We start from the raw sequence: 25,935 nt of genomic DNA, 5'->3' as shown, positions 1-25,935 counted from the left end.
TTTGAGCCCTTACGTGAAATATACATGTCTCGTCTGTGTCGCTCTTCCTGTGTTTGATCTGTCTTTTGCTGTTCTAGAACAATCTGTGTTCATCAACACTGAGCGTAGATTTCTTTGTAGAGCTTTGCACCATAAGAGCACTTTACATTTGGGTGGAGTGATTGAATGTTCTCATTTTGCATTTTATTTTAAGCATCATGCTTGGTCTGTGGTTTACAGTATTTCTCTCATTTCCTTTTTTTATTCACAGTTCATGCACTTATTAGGAAATAGCATGATATGCATACCTATGTTGTGGAGTCTTCAGTCAACCCAACATTCATTTTTTTGGTATGTGAGGAAACTACAGAGAACATGTCTAGCTATGATTCAACCCCAGAACCTTTGACGATGCGGTAGATGTGCTCCCGTGTTGCCTCAATTATTTTGTGTGCATAATTCATACTGTAAATCTTACCATTTGCAGTAACCCTGACATTGTTGCCGTTTCTTCCCTATTTAGTCAAGTACCTGCGAGAGGCCACGCCGTATGTCAAAAAGGGCTCACCTGTGTCAGAGATCGGATGGGAAACCCCCCCACCTGAGTCGCCACGTTTCGGCAGCACTCCCATCACCACCTCTCCTTCCTCCCCGGAAACTCGAAGTCCTCCTCATCCCCAGCCTTCCTTGTCCCTGCAAGGCGATAGGAGATGCATTCCACTTAAAATGTGTTACGTAACCCGAGCTATGACCACAGTAGATCCAGACAACAGGTAGCTGACTAATACAAATTTCCTCCTCATGTGCATACTTATATTACATTTTGACACAATGATTAACTGCTCCTGTAGACCGGTGGGTCTCATCTAAGGTGAACAATATTTAGTGTCTTAGTCTAAAATAAAGTATAGAGTATTCCGCTTTTATAGATTAATGATAGAATCAGATCAATAAGAAATGATCTGGAATGCTTAGTACAATCATGTTAGATATTTTTCTCAATCAACCAAATGTAATGTTCACTGTCACGCCCCGGAAAAATTGCGATGGCGCTCTTAGCTGCACTTTGACAAAGCTCACTTGACTTACAATTACAATTTGAGAGGATCATAGTGGTTAAACATTCACTGGCTTGACAATATTCTGCACTTGACCGCTCTGTAGTTTATACGAGAATTTGGGGTCAATATTCCAACTCGTAATTTTGTGTGCCAACGTTACAACAGTATTTCGGTGTACAGATGTTTGTATTATGGTATGGTTGTATGTTATCTACTGTGTTCTTGTTTATTATTTTGCACTTCTGTGTCAACGGGTAAATTCATTAGATTTTCCTTTGGGGTGGGGTGGCAAATGCATTTCACAGCTTGGTGGTAAAAGCTGTATTTGAGCCTCCACATTTTCTAGAATGTAATTTTCAAAAGATGCTGGTGTTAAACTTTCTGAACTACTTATTGGTATTAGTATTTTTCTTTCTTGTTACTCTCTTTGTATGTCCTCCATTTTATTTCTTATATTTTTTACAGTTTAACCCTTTCGCATGCTTTAAATACATTTCAACTAATCCAAACACACTTTAAACCCACGCAAACATTTGCACGCATTAAATGAATAGAAAATTGTACATACTGTAGACTCTATGTGCTAGTTACTGTATGTACGTACTGTGCCTGGTAATGGGTGACATCACCAATTCTGTGCGAGTGTCTGGCTTGAGCTGTGGCAGACAGCAGCTCCTCTATGAGTATGCTGAAAAGTACAATCTATGAGCCACAATAGAGCGGGAGAACACCGAAAGTATTTTTAACCTCAAGTAACACCTGGAGCGGATGTACAGTATGTGGTGTGTCCCAACAATTGCAGATTCATCACATTCTCTCGGGCTTTTCCAGGTCTCCTGTGCCAGGTGTGTGTATAAAAAGGGAATAGAGAGAAAGCCAAACCACATGTGGTTGGGAGAGTTGTCATTCCACCACCCACCTGAACAGATGACTATTGAGTTCGACATAGTAAACACAGCAGATAAGGAATGCAGTTGTACTCATACTGATGAGCGTTGAGGCCGAAACTAAACATTTCCTCCCTGTTTGCTTCTCACTTATCATTGTTGCTCCAAGCATAACACCTTCGTGATGTGTACTTTTGATTGATTTTCTTTTGTGGTGGGATGTTTATTGCTAGACATATTTGTTAGACTGGCATAGCTCGGGGGGGTGACATAATAAGGTTTTCTCACTTGTACTCAAATATCCACTTTTTTTTTTTTTTTTGCTCGATACTTGCCACGTCTGGTCTTGTCCTCAGCTGTGGGCTGTATGTTACGCTTGCATTAATCATCACTTGTATATAGGGAAACACCTTTGAGGCCCTAGATGTTTTTTTCAACATGATTCCTTCTACCACAGAGGTCCCCAACCACCGGGCCGCGGCCCGGGACCAGTCCGTGGGTCACTTGGTACCGGGCCGCCAAGCCGCACAGGGAATTTTTTTTTTTTTTTATCGACGATCAATTAATTCAGGTCAAGGCGCTCGTCCCGGTCATGTGACAAGCTTCCTGCTACCTTCCTCGCAGTTCAACCGCAGGTTCCATAGTGTAGTGGTTGGTTCTCTGGACTCTCACCCCAGTGATCCAAGTTCAAATCTTGGTGGCACCTAAAATATTTTATCATGGAAAAATTTGCAACACAGTTGCTCATGTGCCCCATAAATCCATACTTTTTTTTCTATCAATGTTTTACCAGGTAAGCCAATTCAGAACACTTTCTCATTTACAATGGCCACCTGATATACGTACTTTCCCTGCAACTCAACCAAGGGTTTCCTAGTGTAGTGGTTGATGCTCTGGACTTTCAGCTCTGCAACCCGAGTTCAAATCCCGGTGGCACCAAAAATTTTTAACATGGAAAAATTTGTTGCTCGTGTGCTGCCCCATAAAACCATACACCTCCCTGAGGGTGATGGCTCGAGGTCTGGGGTTAAGGTTAGAGCTAGGGTTGTGGTTGGGGCTAGGTTTAGAGCTAGTTTGCTTGTGAGCTGCTCCATTAAACCATATACGTACCTCCCATGCAATACAAGTGAGTGGTCCATAGTGTTGTGGTTCGTGCTGTGGACTCTCATTCCAGCGACCTAAGTTCAAATCCCGGTGGGACCTAAAATATTCTATCATGGAAAAATTTGCAACACAGTTGCTCATGTGCTCCATGAAACCATAGATTTTTTTTATTTTTTTTTATTCAATGTTTTACCAGGTAAGGCAATTGAGAACTTTCTCATTTACAATGGCGACCTAATATACATACCTTCCCTGCAGTTTAACCGAGGGATGCATGTTGTAGTGGTTGGTGCTCGGGACTCTCACCCCAGTGATCCAAGTTCAAATCCCGGTGGCACCCAAAACATTTTATCATGGAAAAATTTGCAACACAGTTGCTCATGTGCCCCATAAATCCATACTTTTTTTTTTCTATCAATGTTTTACCAGGTAAGCCAATTGAGAACTTTCTCATTTACAATGCTACCTAATATACATACCTTCCCTGCAGTTTAACCGAGGGTTACATGTTGTAGTGGTTGGTGCTCTGGACTCTCACCCCAGCAATCTAAGTTCGAATCCCGGTGGGACCTGAAATATTTTATCATTGAAAATTTTGCAACACAGTTCCTCATGTGCCCCATAAAACCATTCTTTTTTTTTCTTTCAATGTTTTACCAGGTAAGCCAATTGAGCACTTTCTCATTTACAATGTCAACCTGATATACGTACCTTCCCTGTACTTCAACTGAGGGTTTCATAGTGTAGTGGTTGGTCCTCTGGACTTTCAACCCAGTGACCCGAGTTCAAGTCTCGGTGGGACCACAAATTTTTAACATAGAAAAATTTGCAACATAGTTGCTTGTGTGCTGCCCCATAAAACCATACTCCTCCCTGAGGGTGATGGTTAGAGCCTAGTTACAAACCCTAATCTTAGAAACCCTAAAAGTAGTTGGAAACTTTCGTTGGAAACCCTAACCCTAGCTTTAAAACCTAGTTCGAAACCCTAACCTTGGTTTAAAACCCTAGTCGGAAACCCTAACCCTAGTTTCAAACCTTAATTAGCGATAGCAAGACTCCTTGGAAACCCTAACCCTAGCTCTAACCCTAGTTCTAACCCTAACCCTAACCCTAGCTTTGAAAGCCTAGTTACAAACCCTAATCTTAGAAACCCTAAAAGTAGTTGGAAACTTTCGTTGGAAACCCTAACCCTAGCTTTAAAACCTAGTTCGAAACCCTAACCTTGGTTTAAAACCCTAGTCGGAAACCCTAACCCTAGTTTGAAACCTTAATTAGCGATAGCAAGACTCCTTGGAAACCCTAACTAGCTCTAGCTCTAACCCTAACCCTAGCTCTAACCCTAACCCTAGCTTTGAAAGCCTAGTTACAAACCCTAATCTTAGAAACCCTAAAAGTAGTTGGAAACTTTCATTGGAAACCCTAACCCTAGCTTTAAAACCTAGTTCGAAACCCTAACCTTGGTTTAAAACCCTAGTCGGAAACCCTAACCCTAGTTTGAAACCTTAATTAGCGATAGCAAGACTCCTTGGAAACCCTAACCCTAGTTCTAGCTCTAACCCTAACCCCAGCTCTAACCTAAACCCTAACCCTAGCTTTAACCCTAACCCTAGCTCTAACCCTAACCCTAGCTTTGAAAGCCTAGTTACAAACCCTAATCTTAGAAACCCTAAAAGTAGTTGGAAACTTTCGTTGGAAACCCTAATCCTAGCTTTAAAACCTAGTCCGAAACCCTAACCTTGGTTTAAAACCCTAGTCGGAAACCCTAACAATTGTTTGAAACCTTAATTAGCGATAGCAAGACTCCTTGGAAACCCTAAACCTAGCCCTAGCTCTAACCCTAACCCTAGCTCTAACCCTAACCCTAACCCTAGCTTTGAAAGCCTAGTTACAAACCCTAATCTTAGAAACCCTAAAAGTAGTTGGAAACTTTCGTTGGAAACCCTAACCCTAGCTTTAAAACCTAGTTCGAAACCCTAACCTTGGTTTAAAACCCTAGTCAGAAACCCTAACCCTAGTTTGAAACCTTAATTAGCGATAGCAAGACTCCTTGGAAACCCTAACCCTAGCTCTAACCCTAGTTCTAACCCTAACCCTAACCCTAGCTTTGAAAGCCTAGTTACAAACCCTAATCTTAGAAACCCTAAAAGTAGTTGGAAACTTTCGTTGGAAACCCTAACCCTAGCTTTAAAACCTAGTTCGAAACCCTAACCTTGGTTTAAAACCCTAGTCGGAAACCCTAACCCTAGTTTGAAACCTTAATTAGCGATAGCAAGACTCCTTGGAAAACCTAACTAGCTCTAGCTCTAACCCTAACCCTAGCTCTAACCCTAACCCTAGCTTTGAAAGCCTAGTTACAAACCCTAATCTTAGAAACCCTAAAAGTAGTTGGAAACTTTCATTGGAAACCCTAACCCTAGCTTTAAAACCTAGTTCGAAACCCTAACCTTGGTTTAAAACCCTAGTCGGAAACCCTAACCCTAGTTTGAAACCTTAATTAGCGATAGCAAGACTCCTTGGAAACCCTAACCCTAGCTCTAGCTCTAACCCTAACCGCAGCTCTAACCTAAACCCTAACCCTAGCTTTAACCCTAACCCTAGCTCTAACCCTAACCCTAGCTTTGAAAGCCTAGTTACAAACCCTAATCTTAGAAACCCTAAAAGTAGTTGGAAACTTTCGTTGGGAACCCTAATCCTAGCTTTAAAACCTAGTCCGAAACCCTAACCTTGGTTTAAAACCCTAGTCGGAAACCCTAACCATTGTTTGAAACCTTAATTAGCGATAGCAAGACTCCTTGGAAACCCTAAACCTAGCCCTAGCTCTAACCCTGACCCTAGCTCTAACCCTAACCCTAACCCTAGCTTTGAAAGCCTAGTTACAATCCCTAATCTTAGAAACCCTAAAAGTAGTTGGAAACTTTCGTTGGAAACCCTAACCCTAGCTTTAAAACCTAGTTCGAAACCCTAACCTTGGTTTAAAACCCTAGTCGGAAACCCTAACCCTAGTTTGAAACCTTAATTAGCGATAGCAAGACTCCTTGGAAACCCTAACCCTAGCTCTAACCCTAGCTCTAACCTTAACCCTAACCCTAGCTCTAACCCTAACCCTAACCCTAGCTTTGAAAGCCTAGTTACAAACCCTAATCTTAGAAACCCTAAAAGTAGTTGGAAACTTTCGTTGGAAACCCTAACCCTAGCTTTAAAACCTAGTTCGAAACCCTAACCTTGGTTTAAAACCCTAGTCAGAAACCCTAACCCTTGTTTGAAACCTTAATTAGCGATAGCAAAATTCCTTGGAAACCCTAACCCTAGCTCTAGCTCTAACCCTAACCCTAGCTCTAACCCTAACCCTAGCTCTAACCCTAACCCTAACCCTAGCTTTGAAAGCCTAGTTACAAACCCTAATCTTAGAAACCCTAAAAGTAGTTGGAAACTTTCGTTGGAAACCCTAATCCTAGCTTTAAAACCTAGTTCGAAACCCTAACCTTGGTTTAAAACCCTAGTCGGAAACCCTAACCCTTGTTTGAAACCTTAATTAGCGATAGCAAGACTCCTTGGAAACCCTAAACCTAGCCCTACCTCTAACCCTAACCCTAGCTCTAACCCTAACCCTAACCCTAGCTTTGAAAGCCTAGTTACAAACCCTAATCTTAGAAACCCTAAAAGTAGTTGGAAACTTTCGTTGGAAACCCTAACCCTAGCTTTAAAACCTAGTTCGAAACCCTAACCTTGGTTTAAAACCCTAGTCGGAAACCCTAACCCTAGTTTGAAACCTTAATTAGCGATAGCAAGACTCCTTGGAAACCCTAACTAGCCCTAGCTCTAACCCTAACCCTAGCTCTAACCCTAACCCTAACCCTAGCTTTGAAAGCCTAGTTACAAACCCTAATCTTAGAAACCCTAAAAGTAGTTGGAAACTTTCGTTGGAAACCCTAATCCTAGCTTTAAAACCTAGTTCGAAACCCTAACCTTGGTTTAAAACCCTAGTCGGAAACCCTAACCCTTGTTTGAAACCTTAATTAGCGATAGCAAGACTCCTTGGAAACCCTAAACCTAGCCCTAGCTCTAACCCTAACCCTAGCTCTAACCCTAACCCTAACCCTAGCTTTGAAAGCCTAGTTACAAACCCTAATCTTAGAAACCCTAAAAGTAGTTGGAAACTTTTGTTGGAAACCCTAACCCTATCTTTAAAACCTAGTTCGAAACCCTAACCTTGGTTTAAAACCCTAGTCGGAAACCCTAACCCTAGTTTGAAACCTTAATTAGCGATAGCAAGATTCCTTGGAAACCCTAACCCTAGCTCTAGCTCTAACCCTAACCCTAGCTCTAACCCTAACCCTAGCTCTAACCCTAACCCTAACCCTAGCTTTGAAAGCCTAGTTACAAACCCTAATCTTAGAAACCCTAAAAGTAGTTGGAAACTTTCGTTGGAAACCCTAACCCTAGCTTTAAAGCCTAGTTCGAAACCCTAACCTTGGTTTAAAACCCTAGTCGGAAACCCTAACCCTAGTTTGAAACCTTAATTAGCGATAGCAAGACTCCTTGGAAACCCTAGCTCTAGCTCTAACCCTAACCCTAGCTCTAACCTTAACCCTAACCCTAGCTCTAACCCTAGCTTTAACCCTAACCCTAACCCTAGCTTTGAAAGCCTAGTTACAAACCCTAATCTTAGAAACCCTAAAAGTAGTTGGAAACTTTCGTTGGAAACCCTAATCCTAGCTTTAAAACCTAGTTCGAAACCCTAACCTTGGTTTAAAACCCTAGTCGGAAACCCTAACCCTTGTTTGAAACCTTAATTAGCGATAGCAAGACTCCTTGGAAACCCTAAACCTAGCCCTAGCTCTAACCCTAACCCTAGCTCTAACCCTAACCCTAACCCTAGCTTTGAAAGCCTAGTTACAAACCCTAATCTTAGAAACCCTAAAAGTAGTTGGAAACTTTTGTTGGAAACCCTAACCCTATCTTTAAAACCTAGTTCGAAACCCTAACCTTGGTTTAAAACCCTAGTCGGAAACCCTAACCCTAGTTTGAAACCTTAATTAGCGATAGCAAGATTCCTTGGAAACCCTAACCCTAGCTCTAGCTCTAACCCTAACCCTAGCTCTAACCCTAACCCTAGCTCTAACCCTAACCCTAACCCTAGCTTTGAAAGCCTAGTTACAAACCCTAATCTTAAAAACCCTAAAAGTAGTTGGAAACTTTCGTTGGAAACCCTAACCCTAGCTTTAAAACCTAGTTCGAAACCCTAACCTTGGTTTAAAACCCTAGTCGGAAACCCTAACCCTAGTTTGAAACCTTAATTAGCGATAGCAAGACTCCTTGGAAACCCTAACCCTAGCTCTAGCTCTAACCCTAACCCTAGCTCTAACCTTAACCCTAACCCTAGCTCTAACCTTAACCCTAACCCTAGCTCTAACCCTAACCCTAGCTTTGAAAGCCTAGTTACAAACCCTAATCTTAGAAACCCTAAAAGTAGTTGGAAACTTTCGTTGGAAACCCTAACCCTAGCTTTAAAACCTAGTTCGAAACCCTAACCTTGGTTTAAAACCCTAGTCGGAAACCCTAACCCTAGTTTGAAACCTTAATTAGCGATAGCAAGATTCCTTGGAAACCCTAACTCTAGCTCTAACCCTAACCCTAGCTCTAACCCTAACCCTAGCTTTGAAAGCCTAGTTACAAACCCTAATCTTAGAAACCCTAAAAGTAGTTGGAAACTTTCGTTGGAAACCCTAATCCTAGCTTTAAAACCTAGTTCGAAACCCTAACCTTGGTTTAAAACCCTAGTCGGAAACCCTAACCCTTGTTTGAAACCTTAATTAGCGATAGCAAGACTCCTTGGAAACCCTAAACCTAGCCCTAGCTCTAACCCTAACCCTAGCTCTAACCCTAACCCTAACCCTAGCTTTGAAAGCCTAGTTACAAACCCTAATCTTAGAAACCCTAAAAGTAGTTGGAAACTTTCGTTGGAAACCCTAACCCTAGCTTTAAAACCTAGTTCGAAACCCTAACCTTGGTTTAAAACCCTAGTCGGAAACCCTAACCCTAGTTTGAAACCTTAATTAGCGATAGCAAGACTCCTTGGAAACCCTAACCCTAGCTCTAACCTTAACCCTAACCCTAGCTCTAACCCTAACCCTAGCTCTAACCCTAACCCTAGCTTTGAAAGCCTAGTTACAAACCCTAATCTTAGAAACCCTAAAAGTAGTTGGAAACTTTCGTTGGAAACCCTAACCCTAGTTTTAAAACCTAGTTCGAAACCCAAACCTTGGTTTAAAACCCTAGTAGGAAACCCTAACCCTAGTTTGAAACCTTAATTAGCGATAGCAAGATTCCTTGGAAACCCTAACCCTAGCTCTAAACCTAACCCTAGCTCTAACCCTAACCCTAGCTCTAAGCCTAACCCTAACCCTAGCTTTGAAAGCCTAGTTACAAACCCTAATCTTAGAAACCCTAAAAGTAGTTGGAAACTTTCGTTGGAAACCCTAACCCTAGCTTTAAAACCTAGTTCGAAACCCAAACCTTGGTTTAAAACCCTAGTCGGAAACCCTAACCCTAGTTTGAAACCTTAATTAGCGATAGCAAGACTCCTTGGAAACCCTAAACCTAGCCCTAGCTCTAACCCTAACCCTAGCTCTAACCCTAACCCTAGCTTTGAAAGCCTAGTTACAAACCCTAATCTTAGAAACCCTAAAAGTAGTTGGAAACTTTCGTTGGAAACCCTAACCCTAGCTTTAAAACCTAGTTCAAAACCCAAACCTTGGTTTAAAACCCTAGTCGGAAACCCTAACCCTAGTTTGAAACCTTAATTAGCGATAGCAAGACTCCTTGGAAACCCTAACCCTAGCTCTAGCTCTAACCCTAACCCTAGCTCTAACCCTAACCCTAGCTTTGAAAGCCTAGTTACAAACCTTAATCTTAGAAACCCTAAAAGTAGTTGGAAACTTTCGTTGGAAACCCTAACCCTAGCTTTAAAACCTAGTTCGAAACCCTAACCTTGGTTTAAAACCCTAGTCGGAAACCCTAACCCTAGTTTGAAACCTTAATTAGCGATAGCAAGACTCCTTGGAAACCCTAACCCTAGCTCTAACCCTAACCCTAGCTCTAACCCTAACCCTAACTCCAGCTTTAACCCTAACCCTAGCTCTAACCCTAACTCTAACCCTAGCTTTGAAAGCCTAGTTACAAACCCTAATCTTAGAAACCCTAAAAGTAGTTGGAAACTTTCGTTGGAAACCCTAACCCTAGCTTTAAAACCTAGTTCGAAACCCAAACCTTGGTTTAAAACCCTAGTCGGAAACCCTAACCCTAGTTTGAAACCTTAATTAGCGATAGCAAGACTCCTTAGAAACCCTAACCCTAGAGCTAGGGTTGGGGTTAGGGTTAGACCCAGGGTTAGGGTTGGGGCTCGGGTTAGGGTTAGGGCTAGGGCTAGGGTTGGGGCTAGGGTTAGGGTTAGAGCTAGGGTTAGTGCTAGGGTTTACTTGTGAGCTGCTCCTTTAAACCATATACGTACCTTCCAGGCGCTACAAGTGAGGGTTCCATAGCGTAGTGGTTAGTGCGCTGGTCTCTCAACCTAGCGACTAGAGTTCAAATCCCGGTGAGACCTGAAATATTTTATCATGAAAAATTTACACCACAGTTGCTCATGTGCCCCATAAAACCATACACCTCACTAAAGCTGAGGGTGAGGGTTAGAATAATATTTAATAAATAATTACTAATAAATAAATAAATAATTTTTATCTATGTCGTTTATACTTGCTTTTATGCAAGTTGTATCATTTTATTTCATCATGTTTATATATTTATTATAAATGTATTAGTTATTTATATAAATGTATCATTTATTTATATGAAGGCCGGTCCGTGAAAATATTACACGTAACCGGTCCGTGGCGCTAAAAAGGTTGGGGACCACTGTTCTACAGGATTGAACAGGAATGATGGCAACAATTTGAAATGGCGCCGTGTTACATTATGCACCATGAAGCCTGGCAAAGAACCCTTTCTTTAAAAATTCACATTCACTGAGCACACAATCAAAGAGCAGCTCGCTGAAGCCCAGAAGCATTCCATAGATGCATGTCTATGGAGGCCAGAAATACTCCCTTACGGTAAAAGCAGATTAGTGAAGGAAATTTAGAGAGAAATGCCTATTTGTTTGAAATGGCCCGCAGAGGTTTTGTAAAGCACGGCAACTTTATTGCATTTTAACCAGGATCAAAGAAGTTAAGAATTCAACGTAAAACAAGAACATTTGATTGGCTTGGAGCTTCAGGCTAAAAAAGATATAGAGAGAATAAAGAATCATATTTTGTACTCTGCCATTTGATTTCTTCACTTTGATCCTAAAATTGCCTTCTCCAGACAAGTGGAGCTGCACTCCCCTGACGCCAGACACACTGTGGTACTGCGCTGTCCAGACCAGCCATCTGCCCTCACTTGGTTCTCCACAATGCATGCTGTCACATCAACACTGACTCAGGTCTGTCGCCCATTTCCACAGCAATTATAGCATACACGATATAATATACATACTATAAGGGATGTACTCTATGTAGACATACTAAATGATCACGGCATCTCATTACAGCAAGCACTAGCCGAGGTGATTCATCACAAAACCAGGTCAGGGGTTGCTGGCAGCAAAGAGATCCGACACCTGGGATGGCTGGCAGGGAAGGTAAGCAACGAGTGTAATGTGGTGGTTTCTCGGAAGTCGACATCATGTTTTGTCTAGCCATCACCCGTGGATCAATCTCGTGTTATTTTTGTGCTTGCAGTTTGAGTTGGATTGTGTTTGTGGTGTGAGTTAAGGTGTGTTTCTAAACTTGTTTTTCCATTTTATAACCAACTTCTTTGAAAGGATTGGGCTCTTATACCATTTGCACAAATTTGGTAAAAAATACGGCACGGTCATAGGGTTCGTCTAAATCATAGGTGTCAAACTCAAGGCCCGGGGGCCAGATCCGGCCGCCACATCATTTTATGTGGCCCGCGACGACAAATTTCAACTTTGTGTCATTACTTAAATTAGAATCCTACAAGTGTGTGCCAGAAATGATGCAAGTGTGTTTTGTGTACTGTTTCTCCACACACAAAACGTCCACATGCACCGAGCAAGCTTCTAATCACATCGCACTCACCTTAATGATCTGTCCAATTGTATCCTTCTAACATTAGCAATACTTCATCATTAAATTCTAACCATTATTGCTACTGGGCAACAAATTCTCATTATTTTCAAAAGGTGACCTTTAATCCTGAAAAATCCTCCGACGTGATTGGCTAAGACAGATCTTCAAAGAGCAGCTTAGGATTCCGTAGCTAGGTTGCAGATAAAGTCTCATAATGAGAATAGTTAGGAACGGAAAATACCAATCCACGTGTGGCATATGTATACGGGAGCTCTAGATGTAAAGGATTAACTGTGTGGCTTCTGAAGGAAATACGAGAGAGGTTTCTCTGAAGCATGGGGGTTGCCTGAAAGCAAATGTCTCAATCATGTACCTATGCACAAACACCAGAAATGAATTTGCATTTCCATCACACATCCCCGAATGGATCATATTTCTCTGGCATTCCGTTTCGGTTATTGACTTGCGAACAAAGAGAAAAACAAATCATAACGGGTCTGCATATAAACACAGTTATACAAATTTTGTATTCCATAAACATTACTTCTCTGTCTGCTTGAGTTTGTGCTTGAGTAACTTTAGTAAGGAACAATTTCAGTACTTTGCACAGTCAGTGACATTTTCAAAATTCACATTAGGTTTAGTGGACGGCTGCACAGATAAACATTTGAAGCAATTGTTTCAACGTTTAAAAACAATCCTCAAACTACAGAATGAATGGATTTTGATATTGTTAATGGGACAGACAACCTTTCACACTCATCATCACATCATCACTGAGTGGTAACTGAACACACTGATTTGTTGTGGAAATGTCCAAACAACTAATCAAGTCAGAACTTGTCCAGGAACATCCTTACATATAACAAGGCTCATATTACAAAGGTCAAGGGGGAAGTACCGGACCAGCTGGCTGAACTCACAACCTGACCATAATCTGTACAAGTCTGAAGTACCAGAAAATGAATTGATAGAAAACACAAGAATAACGTGATAACTTCAATCTTTTTGTGTTCTGATGAACTCACGTTCACAATTTGCTATTGATCCCAAGTAGGATCACTCAATGCTCTCAACTGTGTGCTGTTTATTTGTGCAGCAAAGTGAGAGTGAGAAGCAGTGCTGGAAACCTGTGCTGGTGGTGGTGACGGACAAAGACCTGCTGCTCTATGACAGCCTGCCACGGAGCAAGGAAGCCTGGCAGAGTCCAGCACACACGTATCCTCTACTAGCTACACGGTGCGTCCATCTTCACATCCACACAATCGAAACTCGTGAGGCGCTGCTGTGTAAAACTTTATGGTTGGATGTCAAGGATTTATGGTAATGTACAAAAGCCTCAAGGTGTTTGTGTTTTGGAAAAGTTTCACAAATTATTTATTTAAACAGTCCTTGGTCCCCGTCTGTTTTATCAAGCAGCATATTTTTAATGCTGTCTTGGACATATATTTGGTTGGAAAATATGAGCTTAGGGAGGAGCCATGCAACTTCATAGCAGGCACTAGCTATGTACATTGCCATACATTGCCATCACTTGTTAAATAAATAAATAAACGGATGAATAAATAAATAGATAAATAAATTCATTTACTTCCACTGGGAAATTTTTGATTAAAATAAGAACATCTTGTAAGTTAGCTAATGTCTCGGAACAGATTGTTTGTCTTTGCAAATTCCACTGTGTATTCAAATTGGATTGTTTGTGTTCTCCTCAGTCTGGTGCACTCTGGGCCTGACACGGGGTCTCCTTACTCGGGCACCGAGCTCTTCTTTGCCACTCGAACCGGCACTCGCCTCGGAATCGAGACTCATCTTTTCCGAGCTGAAACCAGCAAGGATTTATCCCTGTGGACTCGACAAATAGTCAACGGCTGTCACGCATCAGCCGAGATGATCAAAGAAGTCAGTACCAGTGAGTACAGCGCCGTCACACTGACAATGAATGTAAATGCATATACACAATGGTACCTTGACTTAGAAACCTAATTTATTTCTAGTTTAATCTCATAGCTACTGTATTTAAAAATCAATTATCTGCTTTGAAATGAATTAAAATGCCACAAATGGAAATAATGAAACAGTTGAGGCCAGCCCACAGTAACACTGCAAATTTTAGTTGTAATTTATAATAAAACATAAAAGAATGTGAAGCAATGAGCTTGTTCAAAAGTCATACAGATATACACAGATAGCAGTGAAGTGAAGAAGTGAAATTTATTTTTTAACGTATTTTTAACGTATAAAATTTGTTCTCTGCAAATTACGCATTCTCTCAAATTTTCTGGCGGCATCAGATAACTGGGCACTCACATCAGTGTTGCCGTTTTCCTACAGATGCGTATTAAGAATCGACCAAACAAAATCATTTTTTCACATTTTCACATAATTTCATGTTATGCCAAATAAGGCACATAAATCAACATGTTCAAAAAAGGAGAAGGAAGAAGCTATTGCTTGTTTTTTTCCTACCCCTTTTAAACATCATAATTGCAGTGCAGTCGTGCATTTGTGAAGACTTTCTTAATGAGTGACATCCGGAGCTCTGACTCCGCCTCCAGTTAGCCACTTTCCTCGCATGACTATCTGCTTCCTTTTGTATCTGTGGCTCTTCTTTTGAAACATCACTTATGCGTTGGCTTGCAACACAGAGCCAAGCAAAAAAAAAAAAAGATTAATCAACCAAGCAATTTCTCATAATTTGCATACATTGTAAACAAGGTATACCTGCATATTAAAATCAAAAGCTTCTTTAAAATGAACGTCACCTTAAACATGTCCTCTGTGAATTGAGATAAAAATGCATGGAAGTACGAGGATGGAATAAATCACGCGGCACAGGTCACTGCGCTAGATCCTGTAACACTTCCTCAGATGTGTTCAGGCCTGCTGCAGCAGCACAGATCCCGAGAAGGCGAGGGTATGCGTGGCACACAGCCTTTAGTGCTGCGAGCCTAAAACAAAGTATTAAACCAAGCTCACCATGTGGAATGTCAACACAAACGTCCACAGAAGGTAGAAGAGAGCCATATGGAAGATGTTTACAAGCTATTTATAGACAAAAAGGGCATTTTTCTGCATGTTTGTAATTGTTTATTTACTGTCAAGGGAATTCCAACAGTACCCCCCTCCCCCTTTTCTCTTTGCCTCCCTTTTCTCTCCCTGCACAAAATGTCCTGGGAACTGCACGTCTCCCATGGGCGCCCGCCCCCACTCCCTCCCCTCGTCACACAGTGCCAAGTTTCACTTCAGACCTCTTGTATCCGGCAGTAAAATCCACTCTATGCCAGCTTCACATACTACTCGTTAATTTGTTTAACTCGTTCAGTAACTCGTCATTTCTGCTTCATTTGATTGTCGCGTTTGCACTCACAGCAAGTGTATGATCACATCTGCAGTTTCAAAACGTAATCACCTAAAGGTGTTTTATTGCAGTCGTATTGTTTACGGTTAGTTTTGGGGAAACGTGACTTTTCTTAATTGTATTTAGAGCCATGACTAATTGTTGTCTAGACAGAAGGACATGCTTTGTAGCGGTTTTAGAATTGACAGGGTTTTTTTCCATCTATTGATTTCTTTTAGTTCACACAAGGACAAGTGGTGGCAAAGGTAAACAAAAAACAGATATCATCGTTTCATGTGTGGAGGGGAAAAAACTGCACAACAAACAGCTGCCAATTCAAGCTAAACTGCAATCATGCATTATTTAGAAAGAAATCAAGTGAAATGTGCTCTGATGATAAATAATTAATCCGGTTAAATAAAAAAGTATCGGAATAATACAAACTCCTTGGGAAAGATCTCACCGCTCAACTTGCGCTAAATGACTGAGACTGACTTTTTTTTTTTTTTCCAGTCACACACCAAGAATAAACATCAAGTCACTGAGTTTTCCAATGTGAAAATCCTGAGAAGGAATTGAATTTGTCATCTGAATGCAAATTATACTTAGAGCTTAACACAGTGTGGACAAATGTTCCTTAAGGGCAAAACAAACATTCAATTGGAATTCAGGTTGTATTGTTGTTACAGACTCCACCAGTTAAAGGTTGCACAGCATTCGGTTCTTAACTTCTCAATTATGCAAGTTGATTTAAATATATTAGAATGTTATACATATATTAAACATCCTTATTTTCTTTATAATGTAATATTCACATTTCATCAGATAGTAAATTGTTTTGTTTTGTTTATTGTTTTGTTTAAATCTTTGGGTAAGAAAAAAAATCTATTATAAATCTAAGTTATTTTCATGTTTGTTATTCAATTTTGTGAGCTGAAAGCTAATTTAAAAAAAAAGATTAACTACGCAAATAATAACAAGGAAAGCTGAGGCAAGCTGGAGTAGTCAGATTTATAAATAGCTGTATGATTTATAGTGTTTTACCAAATGTCTTTTTCTCTGAGTGGACGTATAGAATTACAATATTTTACCAGCTCTGCTGTGACACCCTAAGTGCATAACGGCGAGTTTCTAAAATCATCATCATCATTTAATATCTTTTCCAAGCTCAAACATGACAGTAAAATCCAATGTGGTCCCATTACAGGCTTTTATGGTCTATGCATATTATGATTAGCATCTACTGTATGTATCACATCAGATCCTCTCTGTTACTTTTGCTTGACGATCATAATTTCTCTCACTCTTTTGCTTACCATCAGAGAAAAAAAAAGACCGTTGATGCCACTTGAGAAATGTTCTCGTACTTTCTCGGTCTCAGTCTGTGCGTGCGTGCGTGTCGCTAGTCATCGGATAGTTTCACTTTAAATCTGCAACGACAAGAAATTTATATTGTAAATGCTGCCCAGGGTTTTTCAACTTCTTTTTTTGTGACGTTATATTAGTCTGTGGTTCACACACTGACAAAATAGACATTTGAATTTATTTGAATAAAACAGAAATACGCAGGTTCCTCAATTCAATCATGCGTATCAGATGCATATGTTCAAAATAAGTCAATTCAAATGTTTTTTTTTTCTGTGTAGTAGAGGAGGAGAAGCAAGAATAATATGCCAAAGTGCATCTGGCACACACATTTAATATTATATGTAGCCTATTGAGCCAAAAACTGCCTTTATTATGCAGAAACATTTTACAATATATTTAATGTTTCTTCCGCAACCTTTTAAATGCACATTTCTTGACCTTCTTATCATTATAGAAATGTGTGCTTTCGTTTTGGACTACTTTGATGGATTTGATGTAAAGGTCCAAATGTGTGTTAGCAACAGCATGAGAAATAATCAACTGGGTTTTTTGTTTTGTTTTTTGTTTTTTCCAATCATTTCACTAAACATGGCAAAAGTACTATTTCAAGTGCTGTTTGAGAAATGTTTATTGGGATTGAGAGTATCTTCTGGATTCTGAATGTAAACACTAAAGAAATAAATCAGAGGAAAGGGAATGTAAGGATATGTGGTCAGGAAGGTTAGTGATCGACAATGCCACGTTCCGATTTAGGTACAAATTTGGGTTACATTGTTGTTGCTGTTGTTGAGCAACATCGGGCTGGATTGTGGATGAATTGTTGCTGTTCATCTGTTCTTCATTCTTCTCCAGCACATCTTTCCCTCTTTCCCAAAGTCAGATTTGTTTGACTCAGTTGTAATTCACATTAAACAAATGATGGAAAACTTTGAGATTGGGAGGCGGAACTGGTGAAGCAAATCCGTTCGCTGGTATCCAAGCAACTGATGAATTACCCATTCATGCTTTTGACGTAATAATTTAAGGCAATGTGGCACAGTCAGAAACAATTGCAGTTTGGTGCTCATGGATGGCTCCTCTGGTTCTCAAATAATGAAATGCAAATTGCCGTAGCTGACAAATTGGGTATGATTGGCTGTGACATTAAGTGTAGTGATTGCGAGCCAATTCTTTCAGCAGTGTGCTTTTATCATTTAAAAAAAAAATAACCAAAAACTCATGGAAGGGTTCAAGTCGCATGTAAAACGATGTGTCAATACCATTTTTTTTTCCTACTAAATTATTCTGTGTAAATCTGCGGTATCTGAGCTACTAGTTAAATTAAAGAATTTCCATGTTGTGCTCAATCATAATGTGATGCACATGATCGGTGATCAAACGGGAAGCTAGATTTAGTTCTACAGTAGATGAGGTTTCTCTGTCAACAAAACCCATCCTAGTCAGACAAGATGCTTGGAGAGGCTACAGAGAGCTGCAGTGCACATACTTGAGTAACCACACGCAAGCACGAAAATATGGTTTCTCTGTAGACAAGCACTCACGCGCGTGCACATTAAGTGTATACACATCCTTTTCAGGCTATCAGTAAACAATAGCAAGATAATAACTTGCCTCTGGCTCTTTGCCCCTTCTTTGCCCAAACATGCAGCTCAGTAGAGGAAATGATGTCAAGAGAAAGGCGCTTAAGAAGTTTATATTTTAAAAAAAAAAACAACTGCATGGGAACTTTTATGTGTGTGCCAAGACAGATGTCAAGATTTTCAAATCATGGAACTTCAATGGACTCTGAGGGGCAGTAAAACAGATGTGACATAAAAGCGCAACATTGGTGTGTGAAAAATAACAAGCAAATGAAATGCAGAAAAAGAGAGATTGTAGTGCTGCTGAACAGAGAAATGATGCCCAATGGTGCATGTAGCCAGCAAATAATCAGTCAGCATTAAACGTGACATAACAAATAACTATGGAGCATACAGTATGGCGATGAGCCTGTGTGATTAATTACACACTTTCCAAAGAGGCGCTGAGCTATGGTTGCTTTTATGAAGCATTTGGACCACATTACATAAGAAAATTGGCATCCATATCCAGATTACTCTTAATTTAAAGAGAGACAGTTGAAGATGAAAGTTGAGACTCAGGGTCCAACTATTTGTAACTATTTATTGTAATATACTTTTAAGTAGCCTAGTCATTGTATCTACATTTGCATCTAATTAATACTCCAGTCAGCTCAAATTAATTCAGTACAATTCAAAAGCACAAGACTGTCAACATTTATACAGTTAAGTTTAACATACCCAAGAATTTCTGACATTGAATTTTTTTTTTTTTTTTTAGATGACTGTTGACTGGGACCATCTCGCCATTTGATTTATTGCAATGTTTCGTTTAACGACGGTGACTTCCTGAAATGCCTTCTAGTTTAATATGAATCACATGAAAAAAATATGACGTTTGAACGATCACTTCTGTTTTCTTTGGAGGACATTAGAGAAGGGAAAAAAAATAAAGGAAATGTTTGTCACAGTGGACACATCACATTTGAACTTCTAATAGTGGGAATAACTTTCTGCATTACTTTTACTTTTCCACTCACTTTTTTTCTTCCGTTTCATAGAAACAATTGAGGGTTATCATTTACAGAGTTTTTTTTTTAAATGTCATTTTAGGTTTCACTATTAAAAGTCACTTAAAAGTTAACCAACTTTTACACTACAACCACAATTTAAATGGAGAACAAAAAAGCTCTTACTCAAATAATGTACACTCGCAATAAATCTTTCAGGTTGTCTTTACCTGGGTCAGGAGTCCCGGCTGGTGATCCACTACGAGCAAGGCTTCTCCGTGTTAGCTGAACCCAAAGTCCAAGACGTTGAGAACGGGAACGACGGACGACGCCATAGTCCAACCAAAATCCGAGTGCTCCTGTCCTACCCTTTCGAAAAACTGAGGATGTCATCAGACGATGGAGTTCGAATGCTGTTCCTGGACTTTGGAGGAAAGGAAGGGGAGATTGTGAGTGTTTTCTTTTCTTTTAAAAACACAAAATGACAAGTTTACATGCAGCAATCATAGTTTAGGTTTTATGACCGTGAAAAGAAGTCAAACTGAAAATAAAAATACTAACCTGTATTTTATTGGACTAACCATTAACCGGCAATATGTTGGGAAATTGCAGGTCACTCATAAAATAACTCCTGAAATAAAATCAGCTGCAGTTAGCGGTCTCTCCCAAGACTCCCACTGCTTTGAGACTTTTAATCAGATTCAATCACTGCGTAACAAGTCGAGGTAGCATTTTTTTTCCAATAAGTCAGGACCAATTACAGTCAAGATAAAAAAAAATAAAAAAAAAATCAATGGAACATTGAAATGTTGGCATTTTCATTTTGGAAACCGTCACTTTGTTTCATCCCCTGATCAACATTTGGTGACACTATGAATATTAATGTGGGTTTCATTTGCTAACAGTTTTTAGATAGACAGCAGTGAAAATGCTAAAAGGGACTAAATGAATTACCCTCATGGCTTATGGGATTTAGCTAATGTAAATGTAGATGTTTTGTCTCCATACAAATGTCTCATTCCCTATTTACAGCTCAGTAAAAATGGAAATTCTCTGTTGTCGGCTATGAGGGGTGATTGTCAACACGGCTTCATCAAAATCCCAAGGCACTTGTGGATTTGGCTGATGGCTCATTAGCTCAACTTTTGAAAGACAAATCTGCTGGGCCTTTGCTTCATCTTGTTGACTTTACTGTCATTATTTGGCACAGACACAGTCTGTTTCTAAATTTGTCTCCGCTCTTGACTGTTTACCTTTCCCGTTGAGAGATGTGGACTGAACCAGACCAAAATAATCATCTGAAAATGAGACTGAAGGTCTGCATATGAGCTATGTTAAAAGAATGCACTTGCCAACCCGGTTCAATCCTTTCATATGGAGAACCAAAACTACCACAACAAAAATAAATAAAAGTATAAATTATATATATATATATATATATATATATATATATATATATATATATATATATATATATATATATATATATTATTTTTTTTTTATTTCCGTATATTTTTGAAAGTACGTGTAGAAGTTGTCGTATAATTTGCATATTCAGAGTTTTGTCAGGGACGGTAAAAACTGTGCTCCATAAAAACACACCACCAACCTGTTATTGGACAGCTTCAGTACTATAAACATAAACCTATCCTTTAACAGCTTAGAGTATGTTTATTGTTCTGAAATAGCAGATGGCAAAATTCTTAATTCTTAAATTATTAATGCAGATTAAAAAAAAATAGTTCAAGAATGGACAACTTAACATGACAAAAATGCCACTTTAAATTTAGACAAATTAAGTACTCTTAATATACTGTATTTTACATTTTTCATAACAAATTTCTCAATGCATGTACTATATGAAAAGTCCATAAAACAATTTGAAACAAACTATACACTATATAGAGTATATACTAAAAGTAATGTTTTTTTGTTTTTTTTTTTACTAAAGCAATAACAGGTGCATTTGGAGCTGACAGACTTCAAATTACATTTTGTCAACTCAAGCACTTTATCCAGGTGTTTACCGTTTCTGCTTGAGGCGCCAAAACTGTAGTGTGAACAAGGAGCTCTTGATGCTACTCGAGGACTGAAGTCAGGGATACCTGCACTTCAAGGTTGATTATCCGTTTTCTTTTTACTGTAGAGATGAGTGGACACCGTTCTTTTTTTTTTTTTTTGCTCCCTCAATTTTCCGGTGATGCTCCGATCGATCGGGCACCGATTGTGATTGGCCGATTTCCAACCAGATACCAGCCCTTGTACTGTCTAGCATCCATCCCCTTTTTCTTTACAATATGCCCCAAAACAGTGTCATCGTATTAATTTTGATTGCATTTTAAGTTGTTAGCAGACTAGTGTAAACATGCAGACAGACTATAATTAATGCACCGTGGTTTACTGGAGAATAGCTGTCATTATCAAAGTTTTATTGGAAGAAGCAAACAGCGGTTTAAGAGGGAATTTATAGGTTGAAGCTTCCTTCCAGGCCTCAGGAAAGAAAGTGAGTCATAGATTCATGAAATGGTCCATTGTTAGGAGGATAAAAGGTCTTTTGTTCTTACACATTTTAATAGGAATGTCTTAACCTTGTTGCAATGGGAAATGTTGACCTTTTAATGTCATTTTTACACTTGGGATGTGCCTGAGTAATTTTTTACACTTACTCAGGATGTGCCTGTTTATTTTGCTTCCTCTGTGTTTCATGTTACATGTCCAGAATGTCACTGTATCCATTGTTCTCCTACAGCAACTGGACCTCCACTCGTGCCCCAAGCCAATCGTCTTTATCGTCCACTCCTTCCTCTCTGCTAAGATCTCCAGGCTGGGCTTAGTGGCCTGATGGCAACCCCTGGGTGGATTTCTGTTGCTATGGCCACATCTCTGCAGACCACGTGCAGGAGATAGACAACATTCAGTCCAAGACCCAAGCTGAGGGAATGTAGCCTCTCTTTGGTCCACAAAACAATGAAGAAGCAGGTTGAGATATCGTGCTTGTTTGTCAAAGAGCTGGAAACTGACATCAGTGAACAAAATGTACTCGGAGCAGATGGACGGATACGATGAACGTGAAAAACGATTGGGCATTACCGACACATTCACAAATTTTATTTCAGTTACTATAGAAGCAGTAAGTTGATTTTATTTAGCAATTATATTTAATTTATTCATGATATCTGTGAAAACATTCTGAATTTCACTCTGTTTACTTTTTCACCTGTTAGCAATATAAACTGTTTTAATCAACTATACAATACACACAAAAAAATTATTTGGTTTTTGGGTGAATGCTAACGATAAACCTATATTTCACTTGCAGGTTAAATTAATTTGACCTGAATTTTTGAATGCACATGTCCAACTGTTCAATGGTTCAATACCTTTTGCACAAGTTTCTGTTCTCTAGCTAAGAAGCTAAACGGCAAACTTCTCAATGGATGTTTGATCCACATCCAATCCTTTGCCTTCCTTTGACACTTCCAGTCTCTCGGCATTACTGTTGCAACATGATGATGACACCCTGTGACACTCAAAGCTCAGCGCTGATCAATTGTGAGGTGTCGTCTTGGTGTTATAAAGTTCAAATGTGAGCAGCATCTTTAAATAGCATTTCTATATCAAGCAAGAAATGTATTGTGTAATATGCCGCGTTCAGGCATTCGGTAATCCAGGCGGGAGACGATCTTTCATTCTACGTTCAATTTATTGGCATCTATCGACATGCGTTGTACTTCGTACTTCCTGTCCGTTCATCTCCTTCATACTATGTCCCTTATTCAACCTATTAAGCGTGTTTGGGTCCTTGAAAAGCCCTATATAAATTGAATTAATTATTATTATTAACAGGTACAAATACATCTCTCGCTACATATCCGTACATCAAACACCTGTTGTGAATTGTATCGTTCAACTCCTTGTTAGAGAACAGTAAGATGTGCTACCAAATACCAAAACGTTGAACATTTGGACAGTTTTAAATTTTATTGCTCAAATAAAGTGAATAAAGTGCATTTTAGAATCATCCTGAAATTTCACCTGAAAGCCAAATATCCTTATGGTTTTGTGAGTATTATATGTTCCCAGAATAGAAAACTCAACTAACTCAAAATACATGACAGTATTGCTTGAGATCATTGCATTCAAAAACCAACTGTGCTATTAGTGTTGAAAGTTAACTTATATTTTTGCAACTCCGGTGAATGAAAAAAGTAGCTGCGCTAAAGAACAATGTAGGATATGACCACATTCCTCTATAAATTTCAGCTGTTCTTAAAATACAAATGTGGCTGCCTGGGATCATTAAATATAAATTAATGAATTATATCTATTAATTTCAAATCCGAAGAACATGGTGGTAGTTAGTCTTTATCAGCCCTCTGACCATTTATTTTCCTTCTCGTGAAAACCGATTGCCATCTTCATATGTAAGACAATACTGTACGTGTAACTGAGTGCTCTAATGTAACAAAATCTGCCACCAAATGATCAGCCTATGTGGAGCATCCAAAGTCAAACGTACAATGAGGAGTAAAGTATCGTTAGGTCTTTTGCAATGAAGCAATCAAGCATTAAAGCAAAACACTGCAGCCCCGTCGTTCTTGTGCCTTGGAAATTGATCGTTTTTGCGAGGAATACCTCACAGGATGAACGCGGAGCAACATTGTGTCTTGAGGACATTTGCCACATTAGCAGTAGTCATCTGATATATTGAGTTTCACATGCTTTGTTCCCTTTTTTGTGCACCATGAACAATGATTTGGCAACATGTTTTTGTGTCTTGCTCAATTGACCGTTGCAATTATGAAGGCGCAGCAACAATTGTAGAAATCACAATCACAAGTAAAGTACAGCGTGAGAGGTTTTATGCTGCTTCAAAATAATGCCTTTTCGTCATTCGGAATAACAAACCAATGTTTTTAACTCAATGGATGCACATAAATGATGTATTTCAAATGGATTACATGTTTTTTTTTTTGTTGTCCTCCTTGTCTCTTTTGTGATTATTGCAGAACTATCAGCACAATTATGCAACTGAACACTTTGAGCTTGTTTGGCTGTCACCCATAAAGGACAGATATTTGGTCAATGGTCATACAATACAGTACTGAAAGATTATTCTAATGCAAAAAGTGTTTGAGTAGTTTGTGTAATGAGTGGCTTTTAGAAAAAGTTACGTTAATTTCAGCCCACTCAGCAAAAACGATTTGAGAGAGAGAGAAGACGCCTAAGAATAACTTTGTTGTCCTGAGCACTTTGTGCACAATTGCGACTCTGACATGATTTAGTTCTAGTTAGTGAGCTAGCATCCGCACTGCCACAAAGTAATGAACACATTTGTGTGGTTAAGAAACTTTATAGACTTGGATTGTTTAGCACAAGATTTATGAGCATTTTTTAAACGTGAATTAAGTCCAGCTCCCTCTGTGGATCATAAACTATAATATGGCAAATGAATTTTCTATGCGGTAGTGTTGTGTGAGGGCTGATACACCAATAAATTGCCCATCCATGCACGGTCACTGAGCTTTTCCATTGACTCAGAGAAGAATGGCCTCAATGACACATATTGTCGCCTCTTTGTTTTGATTGCCTGCTAGATTCATTAGCAACTGGCCACAAAGGTTTGAAGCGTATACAGTATATTTTCAGCAGCTAGTAAACTAGCAGGCGTTTTAAAGTGGTAGAAGATTAATCAATCATTTTTGATGAGTGATTAATGGTTGCGATCTTGTTGAACTTAAAATGTCAGTAACAGTAAATATATAATATATATATAGATTTTGACACAGATTGGCAGTGTCAAGTTGACTGGTGAAACTAAAATGTCCCATACCTAAAAAAAATATGCTTGGAAACTCTTCCAGGTGCCAAGCCAGATAATTGACTTTGTTAATAGTTAATCATGAATATGTGGGTGGAGAAAGGGTTCACTAGTTTCCCTTGTGTGTACTATTTTTCATTGTCTTGGCTCTCACTTGATCGTGTCAACCCTCAGGCTGTCAGCTTGCCATTGTGTCTTGCATGTGTGCTTAGTCAGTCTACTTAGCTCCAGTTTCTTTTGAGGGAGTCGGGGGGGGGGGGGGGGGGGATCATTGTTATGACTTGATGTGAACGTGTACTTCCATCAGTCGAAGACAATACATGCAGGTGTTGTAACTTGTTCATGCGTTACATAGTAGCATCTTGGCTCATTCACCATTTGCATTCCTCGCCCGCCTGTGGCTGGTCCTTACAGGTTGTGGTTTATTTGCTTGTTTGTGTGTTTGCATGCTAGGGAATAAGCTATAGAAGCTTAAGATTGCAGGAGGGAGAGTGGGACCCAACAGGCTGCATTGGAAATTGGAAAGTTCCGAAAGTTATTCAGGAAGATGAGAGGCTGACAGGCCCAAAGAAACACGAACTTACATGTTTGGAGGATTTGCATTGATTATTTAAACTAGAGATGATTGCAAGTGAGGTGCTTGTCCTCTGGGTTTGATTTGCAAGTCTTTCA

The 25,935-nt window shown here is 39.5% G+C and overlaps 1 protein-coding gene across 1 annotated transcript in view; it reads left to right on the top strand.

Annotated features, from left to right (window-relative positions):
* The window catches only part of sntb1 (syntrophin, basic 1), a 32,703-nt gene extending 8,132 nt beyond the window's left edge, over positions 1-24,571 (top strand). The window contains exons 2-8 of the mRNA XM_049729831.2: positions 503-752; positions 11,396-11,513; positions 11,622-11,711; positions 13,265-13,404; positions 13,881-14,077; positions 19,662-19,891; positions 22,192-24,571. Of these exons, the coding sequence (XP_049585788.1) occupies positions 503-752; positions 11,396-11,513; positions 11,622-11,711; positions 13,265-13,404; positions 13,881-14,077; positions 19,662-19,891; positions 22,192-22,284 (1,118 nt within the window). The 3' untranslated portion in view covers positions 22,285-24,571. The remainder of the gene's footprint in view (positions 1-502; positions 753-11,395; positions 11,514-11,621; positions 11,712-13,264; positions 13,405-13,880; positions 14,078-19,661; positions 19,892-22,191) is intronic.
* The last annotated feature ends 1,364 nt before the right edge of the window (positions 24,572-25,935 follow it).

This window comes from Syngnathus scovelli, chromosome 9 (assembly GCF_024217435.2).
Source record: "Syngnathus scovelli strain Florida chromosome 9, RoL_Ssco_1.2, whole genome shotgun sequence".
Classification (NCBI taxonomy): Eukaryota; Metazoa; Chordata; class Actinopteri; order Syngnathiformes; family Syngnathidae; genus Syngnathus; species Syngnathus scovelli.
The sequence above is the reverse complement of the archived record's forward strand: the minus strand, read 5'-3'. Positions and strand labels throughout refer to the sequence as shown.